Source organism: Mirounga angustirostris, unplaced genomic scaffold, assembly GCF_029215605.1.
Source record: "Mirounga angustirostris isolate CCGP_5_RB_7025 unplaced genomic scaffold, mMirAng1.0.hap1 SCAF_3, whole genome shotgun sequence".
NCBI classification, from domain to species: Eukaryota; Metazoa; Chordata; class Mammalia; order Carnivora; family Phocidae; genus Mirounga; species Mirounga angustirostris.
The window spans coordinates 166400751-166421177 of record NW_026991711.1 but is presented as its reverse complement, the minus strand read 5'-3'; the positions used below and the strand labels follow the sequence as shown (position 1 = coordinate 166421177).

The 20427-nt window shown below is 39.3% G+C and overlaps 1 protein-coding gene across 1 annotated transcript in view; it reads right to left on the bottom strand.

The window, feature by feature from the left end:
• ADAM23 (ADAM metallopeptidase domain 23) overlaps window positions 1-20427 on the bottom strand; it is a 160975-nt gene that overhangs the window by 110458 nt on the left and 30090 nt on the right. The window contains exon 3 of the mRNA XM_064586977.1: window positions 7311-7387. Coding sequence (XP_064443047.1) covers window positions 7311-7387 — 77 coding nt within the window. The remainder of the gene's footprint in view (window positions 1-7310; window positions 7388-20427) is intronic.

Here is a 20427-nt window from a genome sequence, read left to right as displayed (position 1 = left end):
AAAGCATTGCATGAACTACTTTTAATGAGCAAATTACTATGTGCATATATTACTTTAAATCGGCATTTTCTAGATATTCATCTCAAATCGAACACCCCTGATGCCCAGAAAAAATCAGAACAAAACCTTTTTCCTAAATCCAAAACTACCTTACTGAATGCATTACTTTGACGTTTATATTGTGCCTTTACACTTACTACTTCTTTGAGTGCATCCGTTTTCATATGGTGACAGTAAAACCACTTCAATCATCTGCATCCTTGCACCACTCCACCATTCTGCACACATTCATCAGTACACACCTCAAACCCCATCCCTGGGTGAAGGGAAACATCACTGCAAGTCAATGCAATGAGCTCTGCATAGAAGAGCATTGTAGTTGAGGTCTGTGTACTTCTCTCAGCTGGGCATGCTACGCTGATTTTCCTTTTCTGAGATTCCTGGTGGCTCAATGTCAAATATCACCACTACCTGTGTAAGTATCTCAAGGCCAAATCTCAATATGATCCAGTCTAGCGGTGTCTTCCCATAGGGTTTGTTGGAGGGTACAGAAGGCTTAACCTTTGCTGGGGGGCCAGTTACCACTCCATGTTCTAGCCAACAGAGTATGTACATGAAAGGATGGGGCCGTATAGGACAAGCTTTGAACCCGAGATACAATTTTCCTAATAAGTGACATTGGAGAATGTCGCTGGAGACTTGGACTAACGGGTTTTCCCATGAGCCCGCAGAGGTAGACTGACTCAGCCTAGCTACCCAGTTCCAAGCAGAAGAGCTACCATAACAAGTATCTGAATATTTGTTCTGATGGCTAAGTGGAACCTAGAGGCACCAAGGGATTCCCCACCTTGCCCAGAAACAGATATGCTAGTGTGAGAAGCTCTCAAAACCTAGTTCCATCATTTTAGATAAAGCAACCCTATCTATTAATACCCAGATTATGGCCCAGTGGATGTCAGGTTCTGCCCAACCGTGCTCATTACCTTCAGTGCGTACCAACCACAGGCCCAACTGTTCCTAATTTTTTCTTCAGTCCCCTTTCAGCAGGGAAAAGATCATACAGTACACCACTCTCTTCTCATCCACAAAGTCAGAAAAAATACTGACTGAAACAGAAGTGGACTTGTGCCGTTCTCATCAGGTCAGAACCTCAATGAGATCAATGACTCTATTCTTCAATGCTGAATCCCCCAACACACACAGACAGAAGAGAGAGAGGGCTTTCTGATGACTCTTCTTTTAAGAACACTAATCCTATCAGATCAGGGATCCACCGTATAACTTAATTTAACCTAATTACCTCCTTATAGGCTCTATTTCCAAATACAGTCATGTTGGGGGTTAAGACTTCAATATAGGAATTTTAGAGAGACACAATTCAGTCCACAGCATTGAACCCACCCTTTCCAATAAGCAGACATGTATAAGTACCACACACCATCTCATTCAATCCTTACAACAACCTGCAGCTTAAGAAGAAAACTAAAGCTTAAGAAGTTAAGAAGATATCCACACAATGGCATATTATTTATTTCTAGGAACTTCCTTCTCCATTTATTTATTTGTTTATTTATTTATGTATTTATTCATGTATGTGAGAGAGAGAGCATGCATGTGCACAAGGGAGGGTGGGGTAGAGGGAGAGAGAGAACCTTAAGCAGGCTCCACACCCAGTGAGGAGCCAATGCTGGTCTCGATCCCACAACTCCAAGATCATGACCCAAGCTAAAATGTAGAGTCAGACACTGAACCGACTGAGCCACCCAGGTGCCCCACAATGGCATATTATTTAATACAGAACCTTGAAAACATGCTAAGTAAAAGAGGCCAGTCACAAAAGGCTACAAGTTGTATGAATCCATTTATATGAAATGTCCAGAGTAGGCAAATCCACAGAGACAAAAAGTAGATGAGTGGTTGCCAAGGGCTTGGGAAAGAGGGGAAAGGGAAATGTACAGGGTTTCTTTGTGGAGGAACAGAAATGTTCTGGAATTAGACAGTGATGTAATTGTACAAGTCTGTGAATAAAACAAAAACCACTGAATGGTACACTTTAAAGGAGTGAATTTTATGGCATGTGAGTTATTCAAGCTGTTATTAAAAAGAAGAAACTTGCCCAAGGTCACAAGGCTAGTAAATGACAGCCCCCAGATTCAAACCCAGGTCTGTTTGATTCCAGAACCTGTGCTCTCAACCATTATGTAGCTCTGATTACTGTTACTCCCTAAAATATTTGCTGAAGACACCAGCGAATTTAATGGTAGGTAATATGGGCTTTGGCATAATTCCAATCACAAGTATGAAGGAGACAATCATTGGACTCCCCAGGACTTCCGAGGATCGATACACATTAAGCATTGTTAATCTAGTAAAGCTTTTTAAACATTCTGAACTTGGAAAAACAGTTATTCTAGAAGAAAAACAAAACAAAATTGAAAAGGGTTGTATCCTAAAAGGAAAATGACCAAAAGTCCTATGAGGCCACAGCTAGGATTTTTTGGGCTAAATAAAATGTAAATCCAATGGGGTGATGTCCATGCTTGCCCTCCAATGGCTTCCCACCAAACACATCTCCACGGATGATGGCCCTTCATGATCTAGCTACATGGCTTCCTCTCTGACCTCATCTCAGTCTACCTCCACTGCACTTACTGTCCCCACTGTCCTCAGCTTTCCAGCTTTGGTGGTGGCTCATCTTTGACGATCAGTTTCAGCTCATTGTCCCTCCTCTGACAGACCTTCTGGCTTCTGTGACATCCAAATCATGTTAGCCACCCCCACGTGCTGCCCCTCTGATCACATATGATCTGTCTTTATTTAGTGAACAAAGCTCCATGGCGGGAGGTGGGGACCCTGCCCATCCTATTCCCAGCAGCATCAGCACCACTGCAGCCCCAGGCATACAACAGATGCTCGCTCAACATTTGGTGAACAAAACAATAAAACACACATCTCAGCCATGAGATGCCTCAGCAAGCCAGGGCCTCACTTGTCCAAACTATAAAAGTACAGAATCAAAAAGACTTCCCTCTCAGGAACCCACCTCAGGGTAGCCTTCACAAGCTGGTAGTCCAGGCCTGGTGAGCTCATTAACCATTTAGATTCTATGGCCACCGCTTCGATTAGTTTATGTTGATAACTGTATGCTTTCATTCCTTCACCCAGATTACATACTTACCATATACCTTTTTCCTTTTCCATTCTCCAACAATTTTAAATTGTTTAAGTAGTGTGGCCACTCCATGATGGATATGAGATCCCTCTTTCCTCAAAAGCTCTTTCAGTTCCTCTGTGACTGATTTAAAAATTCTCCTTATTCTAACATGGATCAGACTTTTTAGTTAATCCCAGCCATTGAAAGTCACTTAAGGGGCGCCTGGGTGGCTCAGTTGGTTAAGCGACTGCCTTCGGCTCAGGTCATGATCCCGGAGTCCCGGGATCGAGTCCCGCATCGGGCTCCCTGCTCAGCGGGGAGCCTGCTTCTCCCTCTGACCCTCTCCCCTCTCATGTGCTCTCTGTCTCTCTCTCATTCTCTCTCTCTCAAATAATAAATAAATAAAATCTTTAAAAAAAAAAAAAAAGAAAGTCACTTAAACTAGAGATGTACCCTGGTCCACACATATCATACTCTTATACAATTCCCCCATCTCTAGGTCATACCAGAATCGCACACTCATGCTGAGCTCAGAAGGCACGAGACTCTGCACAAGGAGATACCGCAGGAGTACAGACAGTTCTCATGCCTCCCTCCCACTGCATTTACTTTTCCCTACAGAGACCTCCATTTTCTCCCTGTTCAGTCCCTAAGCCTCCACCTGATCTCGTCTCCCTTCTTGCCCAACCCGGATCCTGATACTTAACTACCCAAGTTATTCACCAGTATTCAAAGAGCTGTGTCTCCACTCTTCTTCCCCTATGCTGCCAGCAGAAAACCTGAGCCTTGATCCACAACCTGCCTCCTTTCCTTCCCTCACATGCTGCAGTGATGGAGCACCCCAGGTTAAGGAAAAAAAGAAAAAAAAAAAAAACCATCAGGAAGAATGACTCAAAGACCGACATGTAACACATCATTTCTGATGACGGTTGCTCATACATTCTTCAACATGACCTTGGTAAGCTTCCTCACCCATCCCTCCCAGCAATTAGCCTAAATTTTCATCATTTTCCTCAAGCCTCAACCCACCCTCCCTGTCCATCCCAATCCCTATGGCAGATAATGCTGTCCTCAAGAACGAAATCTCAAGAGGCATTTCCTGAATGCCATCCCTTCACCTGCAAACCAATCTCTATCTGCACACACCCACAGTCTGGGAGTGAACTCTCCCTCCTGGTTCAAAACTACATTCTGCCCTTGTGCTGTTGATCTCATCTCAGTCTCTGTCGCTTCATAGGTTCCTCTTCCTCTCCTCAACTCTTAACTATCCTCCCAATTATGTTCTTGTTCTACCTACCCTCCCTGGGAAATCTCATTCACAACCATGCTGGTCATTACCATTATATGGAAATAACTCTCTACAATCCCCAGCCCCCATCTCTTCCCTGAGCTTCAGATTGTTACATCCACCTACCTCCTAGACATGGCCTCATGTATGTCCCAAACCCCTCAGTCAATTCCGATTTCACATCCTTTTCTCTACACCACTTAGCCAGTTGTTCCCTGTGCTGCCCATCTCAGCTGGATACAACATTCTGCCTAGCTATCCGATCAAGCCACCTGTCAACTTTAACTCTTCTTTCTGCCTTGTCATCCACATCAAAGCAATCCTAATGATTTTTATCAACTGAAGATTTCTTTTTTTTAATATATTATTATGTTAATCACTATACATTACATCATTAGTTTTTGATGTAGTGTTCCATGATTCATTGTTTGCGTATAACACCCAGTGCTCCATTCAGTACGTCCCCTCTTTAATACCCATCACCAGGCTAACCCATCCCCCCACCCATCTCCCCTCAGGAACCCTCAGTTTGTTTCTCAGAGTCCATAGTCTCTCATGGTTCGTCTCCCCCTCCGATTTCCCCCCCTTCATTTTTCCCTTCCTACTATCTTTTTTTTTTTAACATATAATGTATTATTTGTTTCAGAGGTACAGGTCTGTGATTCATCAGTCTTACACAATTGGCAGCGCTCACCATAGCACATACCCTCCCCAATGTCTATCACCCAGCCACCCCATCCCTCCCACCCCCCACCACTCCAGCAACCCTCAGTTTGTTTCCTGAGATTAAGAATTCTTCATATCAGTGAGATCATATGATATGTCTTTCTCTGATTGACTTATTTCACTTCGCATAATACCCTCTAGCTCCATCCACGTCGTAAGGTACCACAGCAACTGAAGATTTCTTGAGTGCATTCCCTCTCCATGCCTCTTGGCACTTTCTGAGAACAGAACTTCTGTTTATTACCCTTACTTCATTTTTCAGACTCCAGGAGATAATGGCGAAGCTCTTAAGCATGACATACAAGATCTTCCATGACTTGAGCTGTCTCTGGGCCTACCTATCCTGACTTATGTCCCTCTGCCTCAACCTTGTAATTTACCATGAAGTTCAACGAAAATCTCATGCTTCCTTAACATGCCACACGGCAACCTGTGCCTGCCTCTTAGTACACACTCTTCCCTCTATCTAGACACAACTCTCCATTTCCTCCCCACTTCCCGCCCAGCCCCAACACTTCTCCTCATGAACTCCTGCCCTCCAAGATTTAGCTCAACCATCACCATTTCCAGGATGACTTTTCACACATTCTTGCCTGCAGAGCTGCCTCTTTAGTGCTCCCATAGCACCCCATGTTTATCTCTAGCACAACAAATCTCACACAAATCTCTTCTAAAATTATGTATTTATCTATCAACGTTTCCCGACTAGACTATAAGCTCCTCAGGGCAAGGGCCACTCAGAGTAGGTGCTCAACTTGATTCCTCTGCATGTTAAATACTAGTGGTAAATAATGTTCTGAGGTGTCTTCAGACCTCTATGTCCAATGGACATCCCATGTTAGCCTTCCTCAGTTATGTGACTGGGGGGCTCTGCTGTGGCCGTGATGTCTTCATGTTCAAAACACATGGCGATGTTGGTTGCTATCACCACCCTTCAGTCTGGAATGAGTCTCCATTGCAGTAAGAGTTAAAGGAATAGAGGGCCTTAAACAAACTAAAATTAGCCACTCCTTGCTACTCAACATAGTCTAAGGTTCAGCAAGACAAATCTCTTAGGCAGGTACAGTGCTGACACAGCAGGGTGAAAAGACATTCAACCAATGCTCAGCAAACTCAAAGAGGAAAACCTGCAACACCTTTACCACAGAAAATTCTGAGTTCTGCTGATTCATTCTGACTTAAAGCTGCAATAACACTTGAGTAAGGAGCACCCAGGCTGACTCTGCATTTTTTTTCTGCAGAGCTCACAGAATTTGGTGTACAAGAAATTTAATAGCTGTTCTTTATATTCCTTTGTAATTTCTCAGATACTGACTGTGGTCACCTACGTTATAGTGTCTGAGAGCACTACATGGTATTTTTCTGGCAAAGATGCAGTCCTAGTCAAAATACTGTTAAGAATTTAAAATACTGACTGGAGCTCCCTCAACTACAGAAAACCATACAGGAAATCTCTTTCACCAAAGAAAGGCTCACTGCTAGCTCATTTAGAGGCTAAAGAGTCCTGCTTTAGTAAATAGCTCTTGTTCGTGCTTTGTACAAAGATATCTGTACAACTGGTTCCAACTTAGGAAACAGCATTTAAATATCAACATAAACACATGCTCGGAGAAAAACTAGGTAAATTTTCATCAGGACCAAATCTCTAAGAAACCGTATTAGAGAAAATTATGAAGCAAAGAACCTTCTCAACATCGGTATTGCAAGTTATCCTTTTCTTTGTTCTTCGTACAGAAGCTATGTGAATTGCATAATGAGAAGTAAAACGGAAGAAATTTCTAGACTGAAGTCTAATTATACTTGAGTCAATAATTTATCATGCTTCCTATATATAGTAGTGATTATAGTTAACATTTAATTAACTAGCATTACTTCAAATATTTATTCCATTTAAAATCATAATACCTAAGTACTATATTTGAGATATTTAAACAAGTTAAATGTTAAATGCCTTTTCTTTCAGGAAAAGAAAAAAAAGACAGAATTAACTTCAGACTTTTATATTTTTCTTTAAGTGCATATGATACAATCTGCTAGGAAATATCAGTTGCTTCAACAAAGATACTATTTTGACTAAACCATCATCATGAAGTAAAGTTTCATTGCACTTGCTTCTTAGCAGCATTATAACTAAATACTTACTTGTTCAGTGTGAGGTCGAGAATGAATTTGGAGCCAAAGGCTTCAATCTGGAAGCTTGCCTGGGCCAGATGGACAGCCTATGGATTCAAAGAGACAGAAAGAACCTTAGCTTACTTTCCTGTCTTTAAAGCTGATTATATTGATATCAATGATATTAAATAAGAAAAACATTTTTATGGATTGACGCACTTCTTTTGGGATTCTTATGTAACAATCCATTTCTTTAAAAAGCTACTAGGTGCATTGTCGTGGCTTCACTTGGAAGACGTAAATATCTGTGTAGCAAGGAACTAATAAAAGACAATGAACCCATTGTGATAAAAATCAAGAGCATATTCAGCTGGACTTTCAAAGTGACTATGATGAATTATGCAAAAGTCTGACGAATTAAGGCTTGATTTCAGCCTATTTTGTGCACAAAGCTAACCAATTCTTTCTGCACACCTAAGTGAAAAATCATGTCAGCACTCTGCTCTTCATCAGAAATTGGAACTTTCTCTAAATGGTGTATCAGCAGAATGTGACAGTAAAATGCAAAAGCATAACCTTTTACCTTCAGAAAGCACTTAGAACCTTGCCCTTTGAGAATACTCAGAGTTTCTGTCCCCCTTTAAAAGTCACACATTTACAAATACTGTCGTTATTGTACCTTAACTCAAAATACAAAGATAATCTCATCTAAAGATGAGTCATATGTACTAGGTGTTAAAGATTTGTTTAGTTCATGGAGTATCTTGAAAAATGTAAATTAACAAATCAATGTAGTTTGTTGAAGTACCACCCAAGATAAAATTCTCCTTTATCCCCAACCAGAAAAAAAAAGAAAGAAAGTAAAACAACCGAACAAAGGAGGATAAAAACGCAACACCTACACTCAGTCCCTCTCCCTGCTCACAAATATCCTTCCTGCAGACTTCATTCCTAAGGTACGGTGATGTCACAAATCATCTAAGAAGTGGTCCCCAGTCAAGCACAACTACTGATGGGATAATCACTATCATAACCAAAACACAAAATTAAAAGGAAATTAACAAGTATGAAATTTTAAATACAAAGCAGTGAGAAAGAAAGAGCCCAAATCCCTGACACCTCGGCAGACCACGCCAAACCCCAAACAATCATGGAGAACAGGGTCATCATACTTGATCTGGGCTTCCTGCATCCAGACAACTACATGACAGAGAAAGAAATTTCTCTCTTGTTAAACGAGGTCTCCATCATCTGCAGCAGAACCTCTACCTTCTGACACAAGTATCATACACTCTTTAACCTAAATTCATTCTGTGTCTTGAAGCCTTAATTTTTGCATGAAGATTTTGATGAATAATTTGTACAAGGGGAAAATTTTTTTCATTTCTGGGTCCCAAAAGTGTAAAAAAAAAAGCAAAACTTACTTCCTGAGGAATAAGATAGGCCCTTAGGCATATTCTCTATTAAGAATATTAAACAGCAAAGAAGAGTTCATTCATGCCACCCTGGCCTTAAAAAGGTGATAAATGTACCTCCTTGAGCAACTTTACAAACATTAAAAAGAACCTGACAGTAACCACTAAGAGGCTGTTCTAACGCCAAATAAGCAGTGAGACAAATACAAACCGCAACAAAAGCCTGTTGTAAAATAAAGTAGCCGATAGGAACGACTTACCCCATGTTCTAGACACAATTTGATTGTCATTAAATAAGTTGATAGTGAGTCAATGTGACAAGATTCAGTTTAATAGAATTTAATGAAGGACCTAGCAAATAACATTAATATTGGGGTTTTCTTTTTTTTTTAATCCATTCACTCCCCACACAGGTGGTAAGTCCCACTGTGTGCATAAAGGGGGCCGGGACACGGCCCCTGTCTTCTAGGGTGCTGCTGTCTCCAGGGAAGCAGGGAGAGCTGAGAGCCTCAGTGGGCCTCAGGGGCCACGGGAACCAAGACTTCACTGACAAGGTGCAGTTTGAAGAAAATTCCAAAAAATGACTAAGAATCCACCGGCCAGGAGAAGAGAAGACGTTCAGGGCATGGGGGAAAACATTTGCAAAAACAGATTTAAAAATCAATATGGGAAAAAAAGCCTTTTTTAATTTTTTAAAAATTAATATGGCCTGTAAAGAAAACAGCTTTTGGAGGAAAGGTCAAACACGGAATCTGAAAAGGTGGACTTTGTGTGATGTGCTCAATGACCTGTCTGATCACACAGACAGACGTGTGGCCAAGATAGCAAGCTTGCCTCTAAATGTGCCGCCTGCTTACTCTGCACGGTGTCTGGCACATGACCTATCATCACCACCATCACCAGTACCAGCACCACCACCACCTGCACCAGCACCACCAGCACCAACACCACCATCACCATCATCACCAGCACCAGCACTAGAACCATTACCACCATCACCATCATCACCACCACCACCACCACCAGCATCAGGACCACCACCAGCAGCACCAGCACCAGCAGCACCATTACCACCATCCATCCCCACCAGCACCATCACCACCACCACCAGCACCACCAGCAACACCACCACCATCACCATCATCACCAGCACCAGCACTAGAACCATTACCACCATCACCATCATCACCACCACCACCACCACCACCAGCACTAGCACCATTACCACCATCACCAGCACCAGCAGCACCATTACCACCATCCATCCCCACCAGCACCATCACCACCTGCACCAGCACCACCAGCACCAACACCACCATCACCATCATCACCAGCACCAGCACCAGCACCATTACCACCATCACCATCATCACCACCATCACCACCACCACCAGCACCACCAGCAACACCACCACCATCACCATCATCACCAGCACCAGCACCATCACCAGCACCAGCAGCACCATTACCACCATCCATCCCCACCAGCACCAGCACCACCACCACCAGCAGCAGGACCACCACCATCAGCACCAGCACCATCTCCACCAGCACCAGCACCATCAATAATGACATTATGATGCAAACGTATTGACAGATTATTCTCCACAACAACTGAAACAATCACAATGCCATCAACGACATCCCTGTTTCTCCATGGGGAAAGAAAAAATCTGACTGTAGTACCTTAATCAGTAAGAAGGTTTTAACATTTTAACTTATTGTAATGCAAAGAGGCAGCACATTTTCCTATAAAATGATTGAAGATTTCCTCAAGCATTCATCTTCCTTGCACATACCTCAAAGAGAACTGGTATATTCATCTGATATATTTGTATCCATGTTAAGAAATTTCAATACAAGGGTATATGTTATTTTTCTTATGTTCTGTTTTTTCTTTCTATTGCTATCCATTCAGCATTTGTACAGAGTATAGATTCTTCTCTATATCGAAATAAATACCTGACAAATGCTACTTTTCTCTAGCATTGTTACTTCTGCTCTGTCTTGGACATGATTAACTTCTGGAATCTCTGCCATTCCATACCCATTGACCATGTTTTATTTAACAAAATACTATGCAGTTTTGATAACTGTCAAATTTAAATATGTTTTCAAATCAGGTAAAACGAGTCCTCGTCATTATTGTTTTCCAAATTACATTTTTGGATATTCTTTGTTTTTACTTCATATTAACCTACTTCCTCCAAATGATTGAAAAAATTAGAAGAATGGCCAAGATGAGTAGAAAGCGTTATAATACGCAGCCACATCACTTAGTTTATTAAATATTTTAGAGATGACTAACTGACCAGGACCACTGAAACCCCTGAAAATACAAAGACTACTTCAAGTATTGCTCTTCTTTTACAAAGAAGGAACCGTCCAATGAGGTTTAGAAATGTGTTTAGTAATACATAATTGGATCCTAGGAATACTTCAGAGAAAAGTTCATGAACCACACATAAGATCATAATGGGTTATTTTCTCCTTTGGAATATCTGTTAAATAGACTTGATGACTAACACTTGATTTTACAAGGACAGTCACTGTAATAGCTCTGGGGGAAGAATGCTGGGTTTTACAGTCAAAGAGCATCATTTCATGACAAGAATAAGCACAGCCCTGGGCTCAGAATTACCACACTGAAGGGCTGAGAACAGCTGTTGCCTAAGCACCTTGATATTTTTCTTTTGACTCAGAATCTGGCACAGGGAAATTACAGGAGCTATATAAACAAAAACAACTAAACTCAATTATACACACAAACCTCCTTCACTGAAGAGCAATTTACACATTTAACAATGTGTTTTTGTTTTTCTAGTTTTGTTTTTTTTTTCCTTTTAGAAGATGGCACCTAATGGTATCATGTTAAATAACTTTAGAAGACTGTCAGGTTCCCCAGTGAAGACTAGCTTAGCAGCTTATCATCAAGCAATGTTATAATATTGAGCAATCGTGTACATTACATAAGCTGAAGACACACCGTTACATTTTCTTGGAACTTATATTCTAGAACAGTTGACATTAATATGGACATGAAGACAAGAGAAAAGGATGACTCTCTCTACTTATAGAAATAGAAATCAGGCATTTCCAGAGTACATATGTTTTCATGCAAAAATGTCTCACACATAATGAGTGTTCAATCAGTATTCTTTACTATTTGGCAAGGTCCCTGCATCCTACAGAGTGCACACATAACCGAAACTAAATATAGGGAGTGGAAAGTTGACACTTTCCCAGAATTCAGAAAATATTATGAGACTGAATGTCATAATTCAGTTAGAAAGTGAGCAACTTGAATTAAGGTATCAAAGCGATCAATCACAACATCCTCTGAGCAAGTGATGTACTTTAGTATGCTCTATAAGGTACATGGTTTGGGAAACAGAAGAAAATTTGGAAGAAGTTTTCCTGCTCTTAAGATAGATTCAGTTTATTTAGGGAGACACTCATTTAAGTAATGGAGAAAACATAGATGGAGTAGCATATCAATAAAACAAGCAATGTTTTACAAATGGACTGCAGAAGCCCTGAAGAGAAGGAAGCAGGCCTAAGCAGACATCGGTAGGATCATTCCAGCACTGCTTTCGAAAGAAGAAGGTTGTGGGCTTCTAGGAAAGAAGGTGCTAGAAAGATCACAATGTTGTAATTAGAGTTAGAACCCAAGATTAATAAACTGTTTTTCCAACTGGAAAGAATCATGGAAAAAGTAAAACAGCTAAATAGCTGATTATTAGTGAGACTGTAGGTAATTTTTTTCTTATTTTTCTTCCCTCACATCTATAATATTGTTCATTCTATGTTCATTAAAATATTTTATTTATAGTGAGTGTGTGTCTGCATCTGTGTGTATAAACCATAACTTTTTCAGGAACTGTTTTCCTCTTCCTTTATCTTTCTGCTTAGGATTTTTCCCCCAACTCTTGATTTTTCAATAGACTCTCCAAGAGTTTCTACTCCTTTCTCTTCAAATATAGTGGGGAAAGTTCACAGAATCTCAAATACCACTTTCTTTTGAGTTTCAGGACATTTTATGGTGTTTCAGAGAAGGTGGATTTGGGAATTCACTGACTAAGAAGGAAGAGAACAGCTAATCATATCCTAGAAGGACCCCACTTTGTTGTGATGGGTTGAGTTGTTGAAGGAAGAAGCTCCACTATGGAGCCTTGCATCAACTTGGTTACATAAAGTGGTTTTCTCCTCTTTCTACATCATAGGAGACCCAGAATCCAGTGACCTGAATAATTAAATTCCAATAAGAAATAATCAAGTTTAAACTGGAATAAATTTGAGGAAAACACATCCCTTTCTTTAGATCATACAGGCTTTTCTGTAAATAACTAATCTGGGTCTATCCCACACACAGCTAAAGAAACACAGAAATCTAGCTTGTGGATCTTTTTCCTGTACAATGTAAAAACTCAAATATGTAAATGTATCTTAGGGGTTTGAAAATCCAAAAGGAAATATCAATTGACCATTTTTAATTACACCTGATTCCAATCCTAAGTTTGCACATTGGTGATCACCAATATGATTGAGACTTTCATATATAATAAAAATAAGAATGTCCTAGGGACGCCTGGGTGGCTCAGTCAGTTGAGCGTCCAATTCTTGATTTTGGCTCTGTTCATGATCTTGGGATCGTGAGATCAAGCCCCACGTCCGGCTCTGTGCTGAGCATGGAGCCTGCTTGGGATTCTCTCTCTGTAGCCCTCTTTCCCTCCCCCTGCTAGCACACACTCTTTCTCTCTCAATAACTAAAAAAATAATGCCCTATATTTCTTGTGTTTTAATTATCTCAACCAATCAGAATAATATGGCACCCGGTGCAGTTAAGTTAGTAGACAGAGGTTTTGAAATTTTTTTTTTTAAGATTTTATTTATTTGCGAGAGAGAGGATGAGAGACAGAGAGCATGAGAGGGAGGAGGGTCAGAGGGAGAAGAAGACTCCCTGCTGAGCAGGGAGCCTGAAGTGGGACTTGATCCCGGGACTCCAGGATCATGACGTGAGCCGAAGGCAGTCGCTTAACCAACTGAGCCACCCAGGCACCGAGTAGACAGATGTTTTGATTGTCCTTTTATAGAAGAAAAACATTTTTAGAAGGCACACAGAAGTTAAATGATTTTTTTGTTCAAGGTCACACATCAAAGGAAGAACGATGAAGTGTTGGCTTCAGTTCAGTGAGAAAAAGTGCCAAGTTCATGGCAGAAGTCCTTATTCCTCCAAACTTCAATGTTTTCTGTCATTAAAATATAAATAATAATAGTTTACCAACAGGATGAGGATGAAGATTAAATTATATAAATAATGTAACAGAAAGTTCCTAGAAAAGTTTGGCCACATGGAAAGAGCTCAATAATTTAGGAAGAAGGGGGCAAAGTAGGAGGAGAAAGGGCAAAAAAGAGGAAGAAAACTATATTAATGTTTTGGAAAGGTTATCAGTCACTTCCACCTTAAAAGTTCCCTCTCAGTAGAGCTGGCCACCTTCTAGAAAACCCAATGAGCATCTATACTCTGCAAAATTTGCAAATTTTATGTTTTTTATTGCTAATTACCATTAGGCATTATGCTTTGACTTTGTTCAAGTTGTCATGTCTTTAAAATAATATGAATCATTTTCCTGAGATGTGGAACAGCTGCAAATGTTACATGAAGGCAATTTTGCAAATTAAGGTAATTTGCTGAAAATTCTTCCCAAGATGCATTTAAATAGGTAGCTTGTGGGAGAGAATATCATCATGTTTCCTTCTAGCATGTTCCAATTCACCAGATTACTGGTTAACCCATTAACAAATTTGCATTGAATCCCAACCTTGTGTGAGATAATGGGGCCGATGTAAAGATAGAGAAGAATTAGTATTTATATCAAAGTTTATAATGTAGTAAGGAGAAGGAGATGAGAAACCACAAACAGTAAGAAATATAATACTTCAATTAAATAACAATAATGATGAATATTATTTGTAAAGATGCCACGTACAACTTAAGCATGATTAACAGGTGTATGGTATGGGTAACAAGTGCATTAAATTTAAGGGGCCAGAACGCTAAAGGCTGCAGAGAGCTGAGAAAAGCTTCCCAGAGGGGCGCCTGGGTGGCTCAGTCGTTAAGCGCCTGCCTTTGGCTCAGGTCATGATCCCAGAGTCCTGGGATCAAGCCCGGCATCAAGCCCCACATCCGGCTCCCTGCTTAGCAGGAAGCCTGCTTCTCCCTCTGCCCCTCCCTCTGCTTGTGTTCCCTCTCTCGCTGTGTCTCTCTCTGTCAAATAAATAAATAATCTTTTAAAAAATATATAAATAAAAAATAAATAAAATTCCTCCTGGCCAGCCAAAGAAGAGAAGCTAATAATATTTGGGAGCGGGCTCTTTTTAGTCCCAAAGAGCCACACCAAGATCTTCCTTAGTGATCATTTAGTAACCCAGAAGAACTCTGGAAAAATATATCTTCAGTGACAAAGCATCTTTGGACATTTCTGTGAATTGTCTCCCATACATTTATCCCTAATGATTAATGTTTACTGGATATTAAGCTGACAGTGCCAGCTCGAGAGAGATGAAATCATAAGCCTCTAGAGCTCTTGCTATTTGAAAATGGGCAAATCATTAAAAGTATCACTACAGCTATATTATTTAGCTTTCATATATTTTCTGAAAGACGAGTAAAATACAACTATGACAACAGTTACCATGGAAACCGTTTCTTGCTGCTGCCTTCCTGAATAGTAACATTTAATTTGATGCATTAATCTAGTAGCGGAGGTGTGATTCACCTTTTTTTCTCATCAGTTCCTACATCACCAAACCGCACAACCCCAAGGAGTGATTCTCTCTCTGCTAACACTGTTTGTTATAAAGTGAGAACATATTTTGTCCTCCTAGCCAGAATTATTGAACACACATTAAATAATTTAAATAAAAGAATAGAAATAGAGTATAAGTTTTAAAAAACAAACAACACCAAGCTCCATGCTGAATGTCTGTGACTCATTACCTGACAGATTTTTAAATTTGCTTATATAACATTAATACTACCCCGAAAGAAAAAAAGCTCCTGTAAGGCAGCACTCCATAAGGAGCCCTATTTTCCTTGTCTGTCCACTCTGGTCCTTGGAATGCTAGCTACAAGAGCCTAGTGGGCTCAAATATCTATCCAGAGCAAAAGAAAATTCTTTAACTTGGATCTTTATGATGCCCACGTAAGGATTAGTTAATAATGAATGAGTCTGAAATACAAAAAGAAAATTATGATAGAGTAATTACACAGTTCACTTGAGCATTTATATCCAGCAAATCACAAATGATATAAATTCAAATATTAATTTCTAGAAGAAACTACTGAAAATGTATAACCAAGGGAAGCTAAACAGACCTGTCCAGACCAGATCTCTGGTCTCTTGAGATATTTTGATTCTATTGATCCTCATTGGTGTGTCTCCCACTATTCTTGCTCAGAGCTGATTTGTGTTGGGCTCTCTCTACCAACACCATTATTTCTATTTGAAGAAATTTCTCAGGCTACACTTATAAGTTCATCAGAAATACACAGCTGTGTGACGACGGTATTCCTAAGAGGCCTTTGTTTTCCTTAACTACTCTCGGCAAGATATGCGTCACAAGTTGTGTTACTGGGTTGATCCTCCTTTTGTATACAGGGACCCAGCTCCATCTACATTTATGGATTAGAGAGAGTTCTGTGTTTTCTGGTTCTCCATTGTGTCTGGTTCTGTCCTTTGCTCTGAATTCTGACCTTAGTTATGGCCATGGATGCAGTGCATTCTGCCCTTTTGGATGGTAAGAGTAACTTTCAAATGAGGGGCCAACCCAAAAATGGATTTTCTGATTTTACAAACATGCAGGTGCCATTAGACTTCCTAAGTAACACTATTAAGACCTATCCCTGGACATAGAGCCTCACAATTATCATGCAACACAATTTTACTCAAGACAGGCATAAGTGTGCTACACATACTTTACTCAAAGCTAGAGATGGAAAAATTAATATTGATGTGACCTCATTTTCTCTAACATTCATCTTTCACAGAATTCTGCAAAATGCCAACCATTCAGCATATAGTCATGCAATTTTTAAAGCTATAACATTTAGAATATTGACAGTAACGCAGAATATCATGCCCATTTTGGTAAGCAAATGATAGATCTCACCATGTCTACAGAATGTTTTAGGTTCATTAAAACTCCATTTTAACTTCCAAACAAGAACCCAGAATTACACGGAATCTTGAAGACATATAAAAATAAAAGTAGTACTTTCGAATATATCTATTGCCTCAGATCACATGCTACCTCATTAGCATCTACATCATATATGAAATAATCTCCTAATTCAACAAATAATTATTGTGTCTACCATGTTTCAAGCAGAAACCCTGGTTTTTTGGAATTTGCATTTTAGTGTGTGTTGGGGGGCAGTAGGGAGTAATACAATCAACAAATAAATTAGATGATGATAAATTAGGTGATAAATTCTACAGATAAAAAGAGAGAAATTGACAGTAATACAACAATAGTTAGGGACTTTAACATCCCACTTACATCAATAGATAGATCATCCAGACAGAAGAGATCAACAAGGAAACAATGGCTTGAACAACACATTAGACCAGATGGACTTAACAAATATAGACAGAACGTTCCATCCAAAAACAGCAGAATACATATTCTTTTCAAGTGCACATGGAACATTCTCCAGGATAGATCACATGTTAGGCTACAAAACAAATCTCAGTAAGTTTAAGAACTGAAATCATATCAAGCATCTTTTCCAACCACAACGGTCTAAAACTCGAAATCAATTATAAGAAAAAAACTAGAAAAACAAAAACACATGGAGGTTAAACAAGATGCTTAAAAAACAACTGGTCAATGAAGAAATCAAATAAAAATTAAAAAAATACTTGGAGACAAATGAAAATGAAAACACAACAGTCCAATCTTTGGGACACAACAAAAGCAGTTCTAAGAGAGAAATTTATAGTGATTCAGGTCTACCTCAAGAAACAAGAAAAATCTCAAATAAACAATCTAACCTTACACCTAAAGGAACTAGAAAAAGAACAAAGCCTAAAGTTAGTAGAAGAAAGGAAATAATAAAGATTAGAGCAGAGGAGCACCTGTCTCAGTCAGTAGAGCATGTGACTCTCAATCTCAGGGTTGTGAGTTCAAGCCCCACATTAGGCACAGAGCCTACTTAAAAAAAAAAAAAAAAAAAGATTAGAGCAGAAATAAATAAGATAGAGACTAAAAAAATAATGGAAAAGATTAATGAAACCCAGAGGTGCTTTGTTTAAAAGATAAACAAAATTGATAAACCTTCAGCTAGACTCACCAAGAAAAAATAAGAGAGGTCTCAAATAAAATCAGAAATGAAGGAAGAGAAATAACAACTGACATCCAATAATACAAAGAATTATAAGAGAATACTATAAAAAATTATATGCCAACCAATTAGACAAACTAGAAGAAATGGGTAAATTCCCAGAAATATACAATCTTCCAAAACTTTTAATCAGGAAGAAATAGAAAATTTGAACAGAGTGATTACTAGTAATAAAATTGAATCTGTAATCAAAAAATTCCCAACAAACAAAAGTCCAGGACCAGATGGATTCACATATGAACTCTACCAAACATTTAAAGAAGAGCTAATGCCTTTTCTTCTCAAACTATTCCAAAAAATAAAAGGGGAGGGAAAACTTTCAAATTCCAAATTCCAAAACCAGACTTACCCTGAGGCCAAAACCAGACAAAAATACGACCAAAAAAGAGAACTACAGGTCAATATCCCTGATGAACACAGATGCAAAAATCCTCAACAAAATATTAGCAAGCTAAATTCAACAATACATTAAAAGGATCATTCACCACAATCAGGGAGGATTTATTCCAGAGATGCAAGGATGGTTCAATATTCCACAAATCAATCAATGTGATACATCACATTAACAAGAGGAAGGATAAAAACCATATGATCACCTCAACAGATGCAGAGAAAGCATTTGACGAGACTGAACATCCATTTATGATAAAATCTCTCAACCAAGTAAGTCTAGAAGGAACATACTTCAACATAATAAAGACCATATATGAAAAACCCACATCTAACATCATACTCAATTGTGAAAAATGGGAGAGCTTTTCCTCTAAGATCAAGAGCAAGACAAAGATGTTTACTTTCACCACTTTTATTCAATATAGTACTGGAAGTCCTACCCATAGCAATCAAACAAGAAAAAGAAATAAAAGGCATCCAAATTGGTAAGGAAGAAGTAAAACTGCCACTACTTACAGATGACATGATACTCTATATAGGAAACCCTAAAGATTCTGTTAAAACACACACACACAAAAACATACACACACACAAAAAAAACTATCAGTAGTAACAAATGAATTCAATAAAGTTTCAGAATACAAAATTAATATACAGAAATCTGCTGCATTTCTACATAGTAATAAAATAGTAGCAGAAAAAGAAGTTAAGAAAATAATTCCATTTACAATTTCACCAAAAAGAATAAAATGTCTAGGAATAAATTTAACCAAGTAGGCAAAAAGAATAAAGTAGGTAAGAGGTGCAAAAATTTAGAAGCTGTATATTATGGAGAGGTGACAATATTAAGTGGGACAAAGGAGAATTCTGAAAAGGTGACATCTGAGAAAGTTTGGGAGGTGAAGGAACAAGCCCCACATGGATAGCTGGGGAAAAGAACTCCAGGCAGAGGGAACAGCTAGTTGCAAAAGCCCTGAGGCGGGAGCATATCTGGTATGTTGATGAATAGGCCAATTCAGGTCAAGTGGAGTAACTTAAGGAGAGTATCATAGGCAATGAATAAGAGAAGCAATAAGGTGTCAATCGTGTAGGGCCTTATAGGCCACTGTTACGAACTTTGCCTTTTACTCTTAATGAAATAGGAAGTCACTGAGGATTTTAAGCTAAGGAGTGACATGATCTCCTTTCCATTTTTCAAAGTCCACTTAGACTATTGTGTTGACAATAGTCTGAGGGTTGGCTGAGGGTTGGAGCGGCAAAGGAAAAAGCAGAGGGTCTAGTTAAGAGACTGTTGCAATAATCCAGGTAGGAGGTGATGACAGACTGGGCTTGGGAGTAACACTGGAATTGACAGGAAGTGGTCAGATTCTGGGTATGCAGTGAAAGCAAAGTCAACAGGAGTTGCTTACAGATTAGATATGGTTAGAGGAAATAAGAAACAGAGGAGAGAAGGAAAACCTCAGAATTTTTGGCCTGAAAAACCAAAAGATGCAAGCAATGTATCAACATGGGGAGCACTGCAGAAGGAGTAGGTGGGAGTGAGAATTCAAGACTTCCGTTTGGGACCACTAAGTTTGATATGCACCTATACATACACTCAAGTGGAGATGTGGAGTAGGCAGGTAGATAAAAGACACAAAGATAGATCTTTCAATTAATGTTTCTTGAGCGATTAAGTGAATTAAGAAGTAATAAATGAGTAGGTGAATGATTAAGCATTGAATGAATGAGTGAATAAATGAATGAATATTGGGGATAAAAAATATTCCAGTAAAAAAAACTAGTGAGGAGTGTATAATTCAACAGATAACTTACTGTCTGAAATAGCAAGGGCTTAAATGAGAAAACTAAGATAACGAGGGGGGGGGGGAGGGGGGCACTGTAGAAATCAGTACAAAGCAACCCACTCGCTGGGTTTTAAAACAACATTTAA